The sequence below is a fragment of the Schistocerca cancellata genome, chromosome 3 (genome assembly GCF_023864275.1).
Source record: "Schistocerca cancellata isolate TAMUIC-IGC-003103 chromosome 3, iqSchCanc2.1, whole genome shotgun sequence".
In the NCBI taxonomy this organism is placed as follows: Eukaryota; Metazoa; Arthropoda; class Insecta; order Orthoptera; family Acrididae; genus Schistocerca; species Schistocerca cancellata.
Genome location: NC_064628.1, coordinates 646,642,955 through 646,659,940, shown reverse-complemented (window position 1 = coordinate 646,659,940; position 16,986 = coordinate 646,642,955). Strand labels below are relative to the sequence as shown.

General features: G+C 38.7%; 1 protein-coding gene across 1 annotated transcript in view; it reads right to left on the bottom strand.

Moving 5' to 3' along the window:
- The window catches only part of LOC126175603 (uncharacterized), a 343,839-nt gene that overhangs the window by 22,137 nt on the left and 304,716 nt on the right, over window positions 1–16,986 (bottom strand). Inside the window, exons 11-14 of the mRNA XM_049922480.1 lie at window positions 15,123–15,230; window positions 14,876–15,034; window positions 4,010–4,162; window positions 2,906–3,331 (exon numbers count right to left, since the gene is read on the bottom strand). Coding sequence (XP_049778437.1) covers window positions 2,906–3,331; window positions 4,010–4,162; window positions 14,876–15,034; window positions 15,123–15,230 — 846 coding nt within the window. The remainder of the gene's footprint in view (window positions 1–2,905; window positions 3,332–4,009; window positions 4,163–14,875; window positions 15,035–15,122; window positions 15,231–16,986) is intronic.

Here is a 16,986-nt window from a genome sequence, read left to right as displayed (position 1 = left end):
CAACAACGACACAAAGACAAGGGTTTTGAGTTTTGTTCGCAGTTGCAACAATTGAATGAGGATGGGGATAGCATTGTTGATCACTTAATTTTTTAGCAACGGAGGCACTTTTCACACTAACGGGAAAGTGAACAGGCATAATTGTCGAGTCTGGGATACAAAGCATCCACAGGAATGCACTGAATCTGAGCATGATTCCCCAAACATAAATGTTTTTTGTGGTGCCTTGTCATGTCAAAAACTGTACGGGCCATTCTTCTTCGCTAAGAGCACTATCACTGGTATTCCTACTTGGGCATATTGCAGCAATGGCTGATGTCTCAAATGCAATCAGACTCTCCATTCATCTTTCAGCAGGATGGGGCTCTACCCCATTTTCATTGTGAGGTTCATGGATATCTGAACATGGAGCTGTGACATTGATGGATGGGCCATGCTACAGAAGGGGACAGCTGTTTCATGAAATGGCCTCCCCAATCAGCAGATCTCACTCCGTGTGACTTTTTTCTGTGGGAACAAGTTAAAGATCTGGTGTATGTACCACCTCTACCACGTGATCTAGCAGAGCTCCAGGAGAGAATATGGGAAGCAACTGCCACAGTCAATGATGCCATGCTGGGATTGGTATGGCAAGAACTCAATTACCGTACTGACATCTTCCAGGTCACTCATGGTTCACATAGTCAATGTTTGTAAAAAAAACTTTCAGCGTTTCTCTTCAAAATGCAATATGTATGACATCTGTACAATGTTTAGTTCTTGTGCAATAAATAACTGAAAGCATTCCCGGACTTCACATACACCCTGTATTTTCCAGTAGCAGGCTTAAGTAAAATTCTTTGTTAGAGTATCAGTTATTATCAGTCAAAATCACAAAAATTTTACTGAAAACTATAACAATGAAATGTTCTGGCACTTCTAGAAAATTCCTAGGTATTTCCCACATTTTTCCCATGTGAAAAAATTCCCACATTTTTCCTGGATTTCATGGTTGTCCTGATTTATCTGAGCTGTACTTTTTATTTTACTGAGCAGTGTATGGTTATTTTGGGCTTATCTTATATCCTTCCTCTTCCACATTATTCTTCCCAAAAGTTTATTAATGACTTTGACAGTTAATCGTTAAACAGTTAGACTCATAACACTCTGTAATAGAACACAGACCCATGTGCTCTATTACAGAGATAATATGGAGGACAGTATTTGGATCACAACCAAATTATGACACAAGAGTTAAGAATTCTACACACATCAAAAAAAGTTTTGCATCACATAAGACATTGACTGTGGATATTGTATCACAGACACAGTCCCTTTGACTGTTCAGAGATGTCACTAAACCCGCTGAAAGATGTAAACAACCATGCATGAGCAGCACCTATTAGACAGAGGGGGTCCACCAGCTGATGAGTTCCAGTCATTCCACCAGGAAGGAGGTACACGGCTCATGTTGTCTGTATTTCAACCATGCCTAGATGGTCAATACCATGGTTCAATCATGTACACTTTGTTACTTTGTGCCAGGAAGGGCTCTCAACAAGGGAAGTGTCCAGGCATCTCGGAGTGAATTAAAGCGATGTTGTTCGGACATGGATGAGATATCGAGAGACAGGAACACTTGATGACATGCCTTGCTCAGGCCTCCCAAGGGCTACTACTGCAGTGGATTATGGCTCAGAGGAACCCTGACAGCAATGCCACCAAGCAACAGGATGTCATGTTACGACTCAAACTGTGCGCAATAGGCTGCATGATGAGCAACTTCACTCCCGATGTCATGGCGAGGGCCATCTTTGCAACCACAACACCATGCAGTGCGGTACAGATATGCCCTACAACATGCCCAATGGATCGCTCAGGATTGGCATCACGTTCTCTTCACCGATGAGTGTCGCATATACCTTCAACCAGACAATCGTCGGAGACATGTTTGGAAACAACCCGATCAGACTGACCGCCTTAGACACATTGTCCAGCAAGTGCAGCAAGGTGGAGGTACCCTGCTGTTTTGGGGTGGAATTATGTGGGGTCGACGTACGCCACTGGTGGTCATGGAAGGCACTGTAACGGTTGACCAATATGTGAATACCATCCTCCAACCAATAGTGCAACCGTATCAGCAGCATATTGGTGAGGCACTCGTTTTCATGGGCGACAATTCACGCTCCCATCATGCACATCTTGCGAATGGCTTACTTCAGGACAATGACATCGCTCGACTAGAGTGTCCAGCATGTTCTCCAGACATGAACCATATCAAAAATGTCTGGGATAGATTGAAAAGGGCTGTTCATGGATGATGTGACCCACCAACCACTCTGAGGGATCTACACCAAATCGCCGTTGAGGTGTGAGACAATCTGGACAAACAGTGCCTTGATGAACTTGTGGATAGTATTCCACAACAAATATAGGCATGCATAACTGCAAGCGGATGTTTTACTGGGTATCAGAGGTACCAGTGTGTACAGCAATCTGGACCACCACCTCCGAAGGTCTCACTGTATGGTGGTACAAATTGCAACATTTAACACTGCCAGTGAGCATCTGAACTGGAAAACTGTATTTAATGTTTCAGGATTTGATTTTAGCCACTGAAGTCAATAAAAATTGTAATTCTTTGATCTGTAGAAGGTTTTTTTTGTTTAGATAAACATGATTTTTATGAGGGGCTGTGTGGAATTTGTGCCTCCTTGTAACTACTGAATGTATTTATGGGAAAACAATAAGGCTCCTTCATCAATAATTAAAAATCATAATTATTCACACCACTTTATCTGTAATCTAAAATATCTAGCAGATTACAACTGTACAAAAATTTCCTGATTTAAAATATAATTTTATCTGTTGAAGTGGAAATATCACTAACAAAACACAAGCAAAGATAAGATAATAATGTACATACCGGTTGGGCAGAAGTTTGGATCTCATTTTGAATGTCGTCTGTTGTAGCTGCAATACTTCTGCGAAAACTTGAGGTAGTTCTTGTTTTGCTAGATGTGGATCTCGGTGTGTAGCTCCTGCTTGAAATAATGTTATCTTCTGTTGAGGCAGTGACCTGTTCATTTCTTGACGAATGGCTTTTATAAGCTGCTGATCTTGATCTTGTAGGAAATGCTCTTCTGAATGATGGCCGAGGAGATGAATCCTGAGAACTTTGAGTTTCAGTACCACCTGGAGCAGTTACAATGTTTTCTGTCTCTGGCTTTGAAATGTGATGACTTCTGAAGTTTGACTTGCTACGAAACGCTGCTCTGGTGCTCTGTGTAGGAGAAGTAATAGGAGTGTCCAGCTGCAGAGTGTCAGGTGTTGGTGGAGAAGGAGTCTCAACCTATAACAGGAACCAAATATTAGCAAAGGAAAACAGTTGTAACAGGCTTATAAAGTGCTGTTGAGCAAGGTCATCAGAAACTGAGGAACAAACACAATATTTAAGAGAAGCTGTCAAAAACCCCTTCATAGGCATACCTCACCTTCCATCTTTTATTTTTAATGATATCAACATTTGAAGAACTAGCTTTTGTACGTTGGAGTTGATTTATTTTTCTTGAATGTGGTAGTTACCGCATGTCGGATGCTTCAGTATACTATCAAACAAATTTAATGTAAGTTACAAACATCATCATCCCTCTTTAATCACTTTTATCATTAAGAAACAAGAAAAGATTGAATACAAAAATTACAACAGAGAGGTAGTGGAAAGCTAAATGCTGACATTCCAATGAAAGACAATTGTCTCCATGACTGTGATTTTTGGGCACAATGAAAAAGTGAAAGGCATGCTGTCATAATTAGGAGGGCTGTTACTCAAGTGTCATCTAGCCAATCTGTTGGAGCTTTTCTATAATTTTCCCACATTAATTTCAAAAAACCATGCAAGCGATTCCCAGAATATGACCTGGTTAGCTTTTTCCCTATTTTTTTTTCCAAACCTGTACACGTATTCTATCTCTTTTGACCTAAATGTCAATGAAAATTACAACTCTAATGAAAATAAATGAATGTCTACCTTGTTTATATCTTCAGTAGTAGGGTCTTTCTTGCGGTCAAGTGGTCTACTGCCTCGCAAGGAGTAGCCATTGGACGATTTATGTGGGCTCCGTGATGAGGAACGGACTGTTGGCTTTGTTACTTCCCTCTCAGATGGTGGCGAGGGTGCCAACTGAAACAGAATATTAATGTACACTGAAAAGACATCTGAATGGAAACCCAGACAGTGATTTTTAGTAACTAAGTATGACATAATACCTTTGTAAACCAAAATGGATATCATGTGCTTTCAGCACACCACAAAGTAACTGAACCAGTAAGTTTGCAGATATAAGTAATCTAATTTTACTTTATTTACTCATATCAGATGATCTACGACAGATATATGAAGTGCAAGTCAAAAATGATATAAAATAACAAAACTAATAACAAATATAACAAATTGTTGCAAATTGTAAATTATTATAAATGATTAAACAATAGATTAGACATATTAGAAAAACTAATACAGTTAACAAACTTCACCCAGCACCAGGCAAATCATTCATCTTGAAACAATGGTCAGAATTTAATGTCCCATCAGCAACAAGATTATTGGAGGCAGAGGAAAGTGTTCATTGCTTGTTGTGAGAATCATTCTGGTATCATCTGGAGTGATTTAGTGAAACTAAATGTCTGTACAAAATTATGAACCAATGAAGAAATAACACAGCCAACTGTTTGCAAATATTACCATTACTATTTTTTTATATACATTGACCTAGGTTTTTAGGATGTCTTCATTAGAACAAAATTTTAACAACTGGAAAGTTACATTGTGAGAAGTTTCGAACAGACATACTCAAGACAAAAATTAAAAATTACAAATGTTCCAGCCTTTGTTACATATAATTTGCAATGAACAGCAGCAGACTGTTGCAGTCTGTATTGTTTACAGCAAATTATACGTACCAAAGGCTGGAACATTTTTCATTTTTCATTTTTGCTTTGAGCATGTTTGCTCAAAACTTTGACTATTGCCTTCTAGCAATGCAACTTCACGGTTCTTAAAATTTCATTCTGACAAAGACATCCGTAGAGGTGTTGAAATCTGGGTCAATGTATTAAAAAAAATTATTTGCAACCAGTTGGCTGGGTTCTTAAGCAATAGCATACATCATCTCTGAACAATAAATTCCCACTGCATGGTCTCAAGCAGCATGAACAATGGTGCACATATATTGCCTATTCTTTTCCACAGTATTATTGTACTAGATTATCAAACTACTCAGAGACTGAAATATGCCATTGTCAAACACCTCCACAAGAAAGGTGATAGGAGAGATGTCAATAACTACCATCACTCCTGACAACATTTTCCAAAATATTTGAGGTGTTATATTCTAGAATAGTATCTCATCTGAGCAACAACAATATCCCCAGTAAACCACAGTTGGAATTTCAGAAAAATTGTTCTACTGAGAATGCCATTCATGTGTTCACTCATCAAATTTTATAAGCATTAAAAAACAAAATAGTGTCAGTTGATGTTTCCTGTGACCTATCTTAAGACATTTGTGTGAATCGCAATATTCTCCTAGGCACATTGAAGTTTTACGGGACTGATGGTATAGCCAGCCAGTCAATAATGTCCTATCTAACCAAAATAATTCAGAAAGTTGTAATTAGTTCATTCAACCAATTTAGTATGGGGACATAATTCTGGCTGGAGTGAAATCACAAATGGGGTTCTCCAAGGCACAATCTTAGGTATACTACTGTTCCTCATATATGTAAAAGGTCTTCTGCCTAATATGTAGTAAACAAAATTAGTTGTTTTTGCAGATGACACTAGTATTTTAATCAATCCAAGCATACAAACAGATATAGAATAAATAGTAAGCGATGTTCTTAGAAGTATCACTGGCTGGTATTCTACGAATGATCTCACCCTCAGTTTTTAAAAGACACAACACATTCATTTCTGCACATTTATGGGTACAACACCAATGAAAAGCACAACACATGCTGAGCAAATAATAAATAGGTTGGAAACTTCAAAGACGCCAACCACTTCCTTCACCAACTCTCCAACATCCCCATCCTCAGACCCTACTCGTCACTGTTGACTCCACCTCCAACAGCCCTCATGCCCAGTTCTTACTGCTATTGAACAATACCTTTCCCAACATCCTTCAGACACCAAACCCACTACCTCGTTTCTCATTTATGCTAACCCACATCTATGTCTCCTTTGAAGAGAAGGTATATAAACAAATCTGTGGCACAGCCATGTGCACCTGCATGGCATCCTCCTATGCCAACCTTTTTATGGGACATATTGAGGTGACCTTCCTGGCCTACCAAAGCACCAAAACCCTAGTTTGGTTCAGGTTCACTGATGATATCTTAATGATCTGGACTCAGGGCCAAGACACCGTATCTTCATTCCTTCACAACCTCAACACCTCTCTCACATGCTTCACATGGTCCACCTCAACACAGAGTGCCACCTTCCAAGATGTTGACCTCCTCCTCTCTACATCTACATCTACATCTACATCCATACTCCGCAAGCCACCTGACGATGTGTGGCGGAGGGTACCTTGAGTACCACTATCGGTTCTCCCTTCTGTTCCAGTCTCGTATTGTTTGTGGAAAGAAGGATTGTCGGTATGCCTCTGTGTGGGCTCTAATCTCTCTGATTTTATCCTCATGGTCTCTTCACGAGATATACGTAGGAGGGAGCAATATACTGCTTGACTCCTCAGTGAACATATGTTCTCGAAACTTCAACAAAAGCCTGTACCGAGCTACTGAGCGTCTCTCCTGCAGTCTTCCACTGGAGTTTATCTATCATCTCCATAATGCTTTTGTGATTACTAAATGATCCTGTAACCAAGTGCGCTGCTCTCCGTTGGATCTTCTCTATCTCTTCTACTCTTACTTCGGAAGACTTCTCTCCATTGAGAATGACATGCTGCATTCTGTTATCTAGGAACTCTTCAATCAAATGACACAATTGGTCTGATAGTCCGTATGCTCTTACTTTGTTCATTAAACGACTGTGGGGAACTGTATCGAATGCCTTGCAGAAGTCAAGAAACACAGCATCTACCTGAGAACCCGTGTCTATGGCCCACTGAGTCTCGTGGACGAATGGATGAATAGTGCGAGCTGGGTTTCTCTGATGGCCCCATCTGAATCTCTGTCCACATCAAACCCACCAACCACCAACAGTACCTGCATTTTGACAGCTGTCATTCCTCTCACACCAAAAACTCCCTCCCATACAGCCTGCCCACCTGGGGGCGGTGTATCTGCAGTGATGAAAATCCCTTTGCTCAGTATGCTGAGTGTCTCACCAAGGGCTTCACAGACAGGCACTATACCCCAGAACTAATCCACAAACAAATCTCCTGTGTCATGTCCCCTCACACCCCCAATCCTCCCACCACCACCAAAAACCAGCTACAAAGGAGTGTACCCTTCATTACCCAGTACCATCCCAGACTGGAATAACTAAACCACATCCTTTGCCAGGGCTCTGATTACCTATCACCATGTCCCGAAATAAGGGACATCGTAGCTGAGATGCTTAACAAACCCCCTAAAGTGCTGTGCTGTCACCCACTCAACCTCCACAACATTCTAGTCCATCCCTATGCCACCCCAAATCCTAACCCCTTTCCACAAGGATCATATACCTGTGGAAAACCCAGATGCGAAAGCTGCCCTATCCACCTACCCAGGACTTCCTATTCCAGTCCTGTTACAAGTTTATCCTACCCCCATCAGGGTCTGGACCACCTGTGAAAGCAGCCATATCATGTATCAGCTCTGCTGCAATCACTGCACAGCTTTTTGTATTGGTACAACTACCAATCAGCTGTCCACCAAGATGAACGGACACTGCCAAACTATGTCCAAGAGCAAAGTAAACTACCCTGCGGCACAACATGCAGCTGAACACTACATACTTGACTTCAATGGCTGCTTCACTACCTGTGCCATATGAGTCCTTCCCTCCACCACCAGCTTTTCTGAACTGCACAGATGGAAGTTATCCTTACAAAACATTATACGCTCGCGCAATTATTCTGGCCTCAACCAGTAGTAACTACTGTCCCCACACCTTCCACCCTATAGTTTCCACCCCCTCTGTCCATCACCCCCTCCCCCCCTCTCCATTCTCATCTCTCAATATGTCCATTTGCTGCCCTCTGACAATGCATCTGCCTGTCTTTCTCCACTCCTCTCCTTTTTTGCTCCTTTCACCTCCCTGCCCCACAATCCCCTTATGCTGCACCTCTTGACATTCTAGTCCCTGCACACTCCACCAGGCAGTGTTTGTCTCTCTCCCTGCCTGCACACTGCTATCCCTTCCCCTCCTCTGCCCCCTCCAGATTGTTGCTTGCATCCCACATGATAGTTGCATCCCAACCCGAGATGCTGGAGTTGGTGGTTATGTGTGCATTAGGTGTGCTTGCTTGTGTATGTGAATACTTACAGAGACAGTAATATTTCAAGATATGCTTAATTTTAATTGAAATTGGTGAATTTTTCTGTGAGCTATGTAAAGTTTCCACTTACAATACATCAGGTTTTGCTATGATATGATTGTCAAATGGAAGCAACCTGGCTATGTGAATGTGCATTATAGAGACGGTCACGTTCAAATGTGATTTATGTTTCTAGCAAATAATATATAATCAAATCATGGCTGCTGTAATACAATGCAATGAGTACAAGAAAAATAACATTCAAAACATTTTACTAACATTTGTGGTCATGTCTCATATTGCAGTTGTGTTATTAAATAATAAGATACTAATTTATGTATCTTACCAATTAATAGTAAGACTGGCAGGGGAAGGTGTGGTTAAGTGGCCAGGATGGGAGAAGGGGCAATTGCATATTTTTTGACCTCAAAAACAGTGCTCCCTGCTGAGAAGAGGTCAGGCTAGGTCTAATATACACAGCCATTGATGTCAGCATGTTTGACAGAGGAAGACTGTACTGTTATTTTTAACGGGTTTGCCTATAAATAACTTTCCTGCTACCATTCATGGTTTTCTTTTATTTATATTTTAGATGATGTGTTTGGGAAATGAGTCACATTTTCAAGTGCATTTTTCTCTGTACTACACCATTTTTATGTAATAATTTTGATGTGTGAGGTTCTGCTCTATTCTGTTGACTTTACTACAGTATACAAAAAACTGGCAATTTTTAGTTGGTTATTGATCTGTATACATAGTTAGTGGTGAAATTCGGAAGGACTTGTACTTACAGTTTTCTTACGGTCCTCTGTGCAGAGGCTCACACTTGTTAAACATCAAAAGACTATAAGTTCTTCCAAATTTTGTCACTAACTGCATACAGTACACAAATTGACAACCAACTAAAAATGGCACATTTTTATATACTGCAGTAAAGTCAACAGAACAATGCAGAACCTCACACATCAAAAACATTACTCATAGTATACGGAGAAAAACGCACTTGATGTGGGGATCATTTCTTGAAATGTGCCGTGTAAAGTATAACCAAAGGAAAAACATGACTGGTAGCAGAAAAATTGTTTATAAATAAACACATTGTTTTCACAGTCACACACTTTTACAGACTTTCCAGTACAGCTTTTTTTTTGTTTGTTTTGTTTTTGAGTCATCTGATGTAAGATAAATTATTTATATTACTATTGTTACCTCACTTGTATGGTGAGTGATAATTCCTTACAATATAAATGTTTAAACAACATCTTTTGAAGTAGTTCCTTGTTATTTATTTCAGTTTGATAGTTTCTTCTGTAGATCATTAATGCCGACAAGGTGCCCAATAGCGAAAAGTCAACACAGTACTCATCAGGAAAAGTGGCCAAGGCCTTCAACCCAATTAGAGTTAGTTACATCCAAAAAACATGCATAACACAACAGATAAAATGTATGAAGCTATCATCCATCATTCTATTCCTTTGTGACAATTTTCAATTAATTAAGTTATATTATTTAAAATCATCTGTGTTCTATATGGCCTAGTACAAAAGTCCGATTGAAAATGATCTGCTGCAGCCACTGTTGTTCTTTCTGATACTAGGTTGTGAAGATGCATAGAAAATGTGCCTGGAAATCAGGAAAACATGGGATACTGTTGCCACGGGACTGAAAACATTTAGATATGAAAAATTTGTCACTATGTAAGCATTCAGAAAAAGGCATGTAGTTCTGATAGCTTATAATACATAGATTCAAAATGCAAAACACGTAGGTTGTATGCTTCTATCAGTAAGCATGATTTGCTGAAAACTAAATTTCTCTTTGTGTGGTCACTTAAGTATTTCGGCCCCCCCACTTTCCCCATTCCTATGCAGCATGGGTTGGATCTTAAGCAAAAAAGTTTAACAGCCACTGCTGTAATGTGTAAAAGACAAACTCACATCTTTAGGTATTTAAAAAAAGCTTTATAAATGTTCAGCATTTAGCCATATTTAAAAATTATTTTGTGATGTGTATGTAAAATAGTTTGCTCCATATCATTACAATTTATAGGGCAAATGATCCATAAAACATGAAACTAACTAACTAACTCTACTTTCCAAGCCTGTTTCTGTTCTTAATCCCTTTCCAAATTGTTAAAAAGTATGGCACAAGAAGCATTCCCAGTGACCCATACCATGTAGGTACTCTTGTGGTTATGTTACATCACATGCTACATTTGTTTCAACCTTTCCAATTTCAACAACAATAGGTGCACTTCATCATATAAGGAAAACACTACAGCGATTTACACACAGTTTTGGGACAAGAGAGAAGGAAGGTTTTCTGGATAGTTGCAACTATCTCAACACAATCTGCCAATGCAAGAGTTTTGTAGGGTCCACTCTTGGTGAGATAGCTGATCACATATATTATTACATTATTACAATCACAATTGCCAAGAGTTTTCTGCATTGCCCAAAACAGGTACCAATCAGGCAAGCTCATGTCAGGTGAATATTGGGAATATGGCCATATCTAACAGCCTATCTGGGTGAGCACTACAGAAACTTCTCAGTTCATATTGGAACAGGCCATGTCATTGAGCATGAGCAGACTTTTCCTCAATGTTTCTTGTTCTTTTGTAACAGGCCACCTCACACACTTGCTGCCTGCAACAGTTCCTGCTTCAGAACACTAAATGCAACCAAAACTTTGCTTGAGGTCTGAGGATGTCATCCAGAATTTCTTCTGCTTTGATGTTGAGTACATTCATCACTACTTGGTTTCCATGATAATGGAGGCATGACTCATTGACAGTCACAAGTTGATATGGAAGCCCCTTGGCCTCAATACAGTGCAGCATGATATTCCAATTACTGCTCTAATACACTCCTTCCTGAGCTTTCTTTTTTTAATGCTTTTCTCCTGTCACTTGTCAACAATCTTCTTCAGTTCAGCATGATTACTGTGTCTCACATCTTCAACAAACTCCCATATATAAACATACTTAGGCCTCCTCTAGCACTTCATTCTTTATATCATCGCTGCAGATACAGTTTTCAGCAAAGGCCCAGATACTGAAATACACCCAATCATTCCATCTCTCTGATTCATTACATTACTTTTTCAGCATTTTTTTTCTCATTCACTCATTGTGGGGCATTTTCTTTATTTGATCAATTCATCCAAACTTCAGCAGTTCCTTGCAATGCCACATTTAAAAGAATTCTAACTATTTCATTTCTATCTTCATTACTGTTCATGTTTAACACCCATATAGAGTTATATTCTGAATATAGCTTTTCAGGTAACTTATTCTGGTCTCAAGAGTTATCTTTTCGGGTGTCAACAATTGTTATTCTTATACTGAGAGTGTCTGAATTGTTCAACACTATGTCTTTCTTCTCTTTTACATCTTTATCTACCCTACTTTCAAGATAGCACAATTTTCCACATTTTTCACACAAATGCAACTTGCACACACGTCTGCTGTCTCAGACAACTGAAACCACACTGCCAGAGAAGTTAATGAGCCAGCTGTCCACAATAATCTGTTTCATCTGCTTGATGTTGGCCAAAATTTCAACATTTATCATCCACTCAAAACACAATAATTTTTTAGCAATTTGTAAATCATTTTCTAGGCTGAAGTATGCTCTCCAAACATTGTCATCAGTTTCTGTACATCTCAGCCCCCACTCAGCCCCCACAGAAACATTTTCTCCACTACTGCCCTTGTTGCTCATTTCCCATGTTGCATAAGCAATTATTAGAAGATGTTAAAAAAGAGTTTAACAGTGGAGAAAAATAGCACATCTTCTGGTGCCCAGAGAGAGAGAGTACAATTTTAACTTATCACAAACGTATATCTCTTCCAAATTCTTTCTGTTCTTGTGTCTATTGCAAGATCATTTTTACCATCAAGAATATAGTTAACTTATCATTTCCAGCACTACTTTATAGAATTCACCTTGTATAAGGTTTTAACAACAATTTTAATATCTCATAATCTCACCAATTTCAAAGATGGACTGCTATATCCAAAGTTTTTAACAGAGTGTGTCTTGGGATTTTCTGAAGTTTATATAGTTGAGACTGTGTTTCGTCATATGTTATTCCACAGTATAACTTCCTATAATATCCCCATACTAACAATCAATTTACACACAACTTAATTAAAACACTCATGTAGCCTGGGTACAGTCCTTTGTTCATTCTTATCTCTACATAAAAAGAAACCTAATTTTCAAAATCTGATTTTCCCCATTAGTAACTCCAATTGTCATTTAGCTTTGTGGGTATAGGTAACAGAAATTAGACAATGAGCATTGTAGAATGTAGATCTACATATAGGCTAGTTTCTCAAGATTTTACATTTACCTTTTTATACATTGTATCCCACTATTAAGAAAATTATTCAGGGATTTGAAAGCAGTCAATGTCAACATTAGCAGAGAGACACAGCTATTCTGAATTACTTCTGTTATTAGCAGTTAACAAATGTTGAATTGTTATGTTATTTGCTCTTAGAAATTATATAAAATTAATGTAATATAATCAGCAGCATTGCCACTTCTTAGGTAACTAAATAATTGTACGAGTGTAACTGATACTTGTGAAAGACTAACAGTTATCTACATTTTGTGCAGTGAAAGCAGCATTCTCGCCACTACTGACAAACTGCACTTGCAGCACTAGATCTGATGATGATCTGCTAGTCAAATGAAAACCAGTCATCATTAATAACAAATTATGATCCAGAAGGTGTTTCTCCAGAAGGTGATATATATATATATATAAAAAAAGAAAGATGATGAGACTTACCAAACAAAAGCGCTGGCAGGTCGATAGACACACAAACATACACACAAAATTCTAGCTTTCGCAACCAACGGTTGCCTCGTCAGGAAAGAGGGAAGGAGAGGGAAAGACGAAAGGATTTAGGTTTTAAGGGACAGGGTAAGGAGTCATTCCAATCCCGGGAGCGGAAAGACTTACCTTAGGGGGAAAAAAGGACAGGTATACACTCGCACACACACACACATATCCATCCGCATATACACAGACACAAGCAAACATTTGTAAAGGCTTGAATTTTGTGTGTATGTTTGTGTTCGTTTGTGTGTCTGTCGACCTGCCAGCACTTTCATTTGGTAAGTCACATCATCTTTGTTTTTAGATATATTTTTCCTTCGTGGAATGTTTCCTTCTATTATAACTATATATATATATATATATATATATATATATATATATATATATATATATATATATATATATATATATATAAAAAAAACAAAGATGATGTGACTTACCAAACGAAAGTGCTGGCAGGTCGATAGACACACAAACGACCTGCCAGCACTTTCGTTTGGTAAGTTTTTAGATATATTTTTCCCACGTGGAATGTTTCCCTCTATATATATACACCTAAAAACAAAGATGATGGTCTGTAAATACAGTTAGCTAGTGTTTTGTTTTACTAGGTTAGACTTGAACAACATTATCAGAAGTTTTGTCGCACTCAGAAATAAGGCATGTATGAGTAGCTTACTGCAATGACAAATATGTCTGCTTGTGTCTGTATATGTGTGGATGGATATGTGTGTGTGTGCGAGTGTATACCCATCCCTTTTTCCCCCTAAGGTAAGTCTTTCCGCTCCCGGGATTGGAATGACTCCTTACCCTCTCCCTTAAAACCCACATCCTTTCGTCTTTCCCTCTCCTTCCCTCTTTCCTGATGAGGCAACAGTTTGTTGCGAAAGCTTGAATTTTGTGTGTATGTTTGTGTTCGTTTGTGTGTCTGTTGACCTGCCAGCACTTTCATTTGGTAAGTCACATCATCTTTGTTTTTAGGTATATTTTTCCTATGTGGAATGTTTCCTTCTATATATATATATATATATATATATATATATATATATATATATATATATAAAATGTCTGCTTGTGTCTGTGTATGTGTGGATGGATATGTGTGTGTGTGTGCGAGTGTAAACCTGTCCTTTTTTCCCCCTAGGGTAAGTCTTTCCGCTCCCGGGATTGGAATGACTCCTTACCCTCTCCCTTAAAACCCAATCCTTTTGTCTTTCCTTCTCCTTCCCTCTTTCCTGACGAGGCAACCGTTGGTTGCGAAAGCTAGAGTTTTGTGTGTATGTTTGTGTTTATTTGTGTGTCTATCGACCTGCCAGCGCTTTTGTTATATATATATATATATATATATATATATATATATATATATATATATATATATATATATATATATTTGCTAACTCTCTCAGCAATGCAATTTATTGAAGTAAGTAATATTTAACAATCTTTAAAGTACAACAAAAAATGCTGAAATATGCTGCTAGTTAGGAACATATAATTTCTTATGTAGCACTTTGTAGTTCTCATTAAAATTAAAATTTTAGTTTACTTACCAGAAGATCTACTTTGCGTTGCTTTCCTGTTTCATCTGATCCTGTTTTATAAGATCTTGCCCTACCAGTATATTTATTTGATCGCCTCCTCGTCTCCAGTTTATTCAGATGAACTTCATTGTTCTGATTTTCTTTATCTTCATCAGCATTTATCTCATCCTGCAGAAATATATAATAAGTGATATATGCAGTTCGGATGATAATCTGTTCAACATAATTCACCAATAAGAAAAATAGTGAATTTTACCTCAGATAAGGAGGGTGTAAAAACAGAAACCACTTTATCCGAACTTTTAGTAATGAATGTGTCCTCAGGAGAACTAGACAACAGTGATGGCTGTGTGGTTTTCTCATCCTGAAAATAAAATACACAATTTGAATGCCAGAAAATATATAACAAGTAAGTTGCTTCATACAACAGTGAAATATAAGTGCACTAATGGGGCCAGTGTTTTTCCATTGTGTGCTGTTGTTGCTAACAGTTCACATGATGAATCCAGATGAGTAGACACAATGAATGATAACTCAGATGTATGTTGCAAATGAGATCCTATTTTGTAATTTCCTATGGTCTGTAAATACAGTTAGCTAGTATTTTGTTTTACTAGGTTAGACTTGAACAACATTATCAAAAGTTTTGTCGCACTCAGAAATAAGGCATGTATGAGTAGCTTACTGCAATGACAAATGTCATCTCAGGCTTTGCTACACATCAATCTATAACAGTTATCGTATTTATGTATTGAGATTCGTTGAATTGGCCAATTCACGAGCAAATTATCACAATCCAACCTAACCTAGGCCTCGGACTATGCTACAGGTTTGTCTGTCAGCCCATCTAGTTTCATTCCTTTCACATCTAGGCTTCACCAACTCACAACCAAATGTCACATTCCAATCTAACCTAGAGCTCAGGCCAGTCTGTCAGAATATCTAGTTTTCTTTAGTTCATATTTGTTGGCTTTGCCAACTCAAAATCAAATTCTATAATGAAATTTTCATTCTGCAGTAGAGAGCGCACCGATACAAAATTTCTTGGTGGATTAAAATTCTATGCCAGACTGAAACTAGAACTCAGGATCTTTGTCTTGCATGGGCAAGTACTCTAGTGAATAAGCTATCCAAACATGACTCACAACCCATCCTCACAATTTCACTTCTGCCAGTACCTCACCTCATACCTTCCAGTACACAAAAGCTCTCCTGACAAATATGTAAGACTACCACCAGTGGAAGAAAGGATGGCTTAGCCACAGCATGGGGGGTGTTTCCAAAGTAAATTTTTCCAGAGTAAATTTTTTGCTCTGCTGCAGAGTATGCACAGATATAAAACTTCCTACCAGAACACACTCTGCTGAAGAATGAAAATTTAATTCTGAAAACATACTCCAGACTGTGCCTAAGCCATGTCTCCACGGTATACTTTCTTCTAGGAGTGCTAGTCTTGTAAGTTTAACAGGAGAGCATCTGTGAACTTTGGAAGATAGGAGATGAGTTACTGGCAGAAGTAAAACTGTGGGGACAGGTCATGAGTAATGCTTGGGGAGCTCATTCACTAGTCTGCCTTCAGCAGTTCCACAGTGGGTCCATGCTCAGCCATCTGCACCACTGTGCACGCATAGTGTTTGTTGACTTTGGCGTCACTGTACTTCTAAGCCAAACATACTATCACAGCCAACTCTTACAGGAAGAACATCCATAAGTTCAGCTTTTTGAATGCCTGTTCATGACTCACTGCGCTGGCCACTGAGCACTTCTTATGTGATGATGTCAAGATCCCATGCGATGATCTCATTGTCATTCACCTATCGATTGTCAGCAGTCTTGTTTACGTTAAGATGACATCTAATGCTGCCTGCAACAAGATTATCCATCGATTCATATTTTAACACTTCAACAGCAACTTCAGGCTGGTGGATGTGGACCACACCTGACTTGGCCTTCGAATGATCCATGTTTTTGAACTGCCTTCAAGGTACATGAAGACAAATTCATAACACCACTAAGCCCATATGGAAAAGTCCACAACCATGTGGCTGAAACAGGGACATGTCCCTGGAGTTCAATAGTGTGTGATAGGTCTGTACAAACCTCATCCGCCATGCACAATT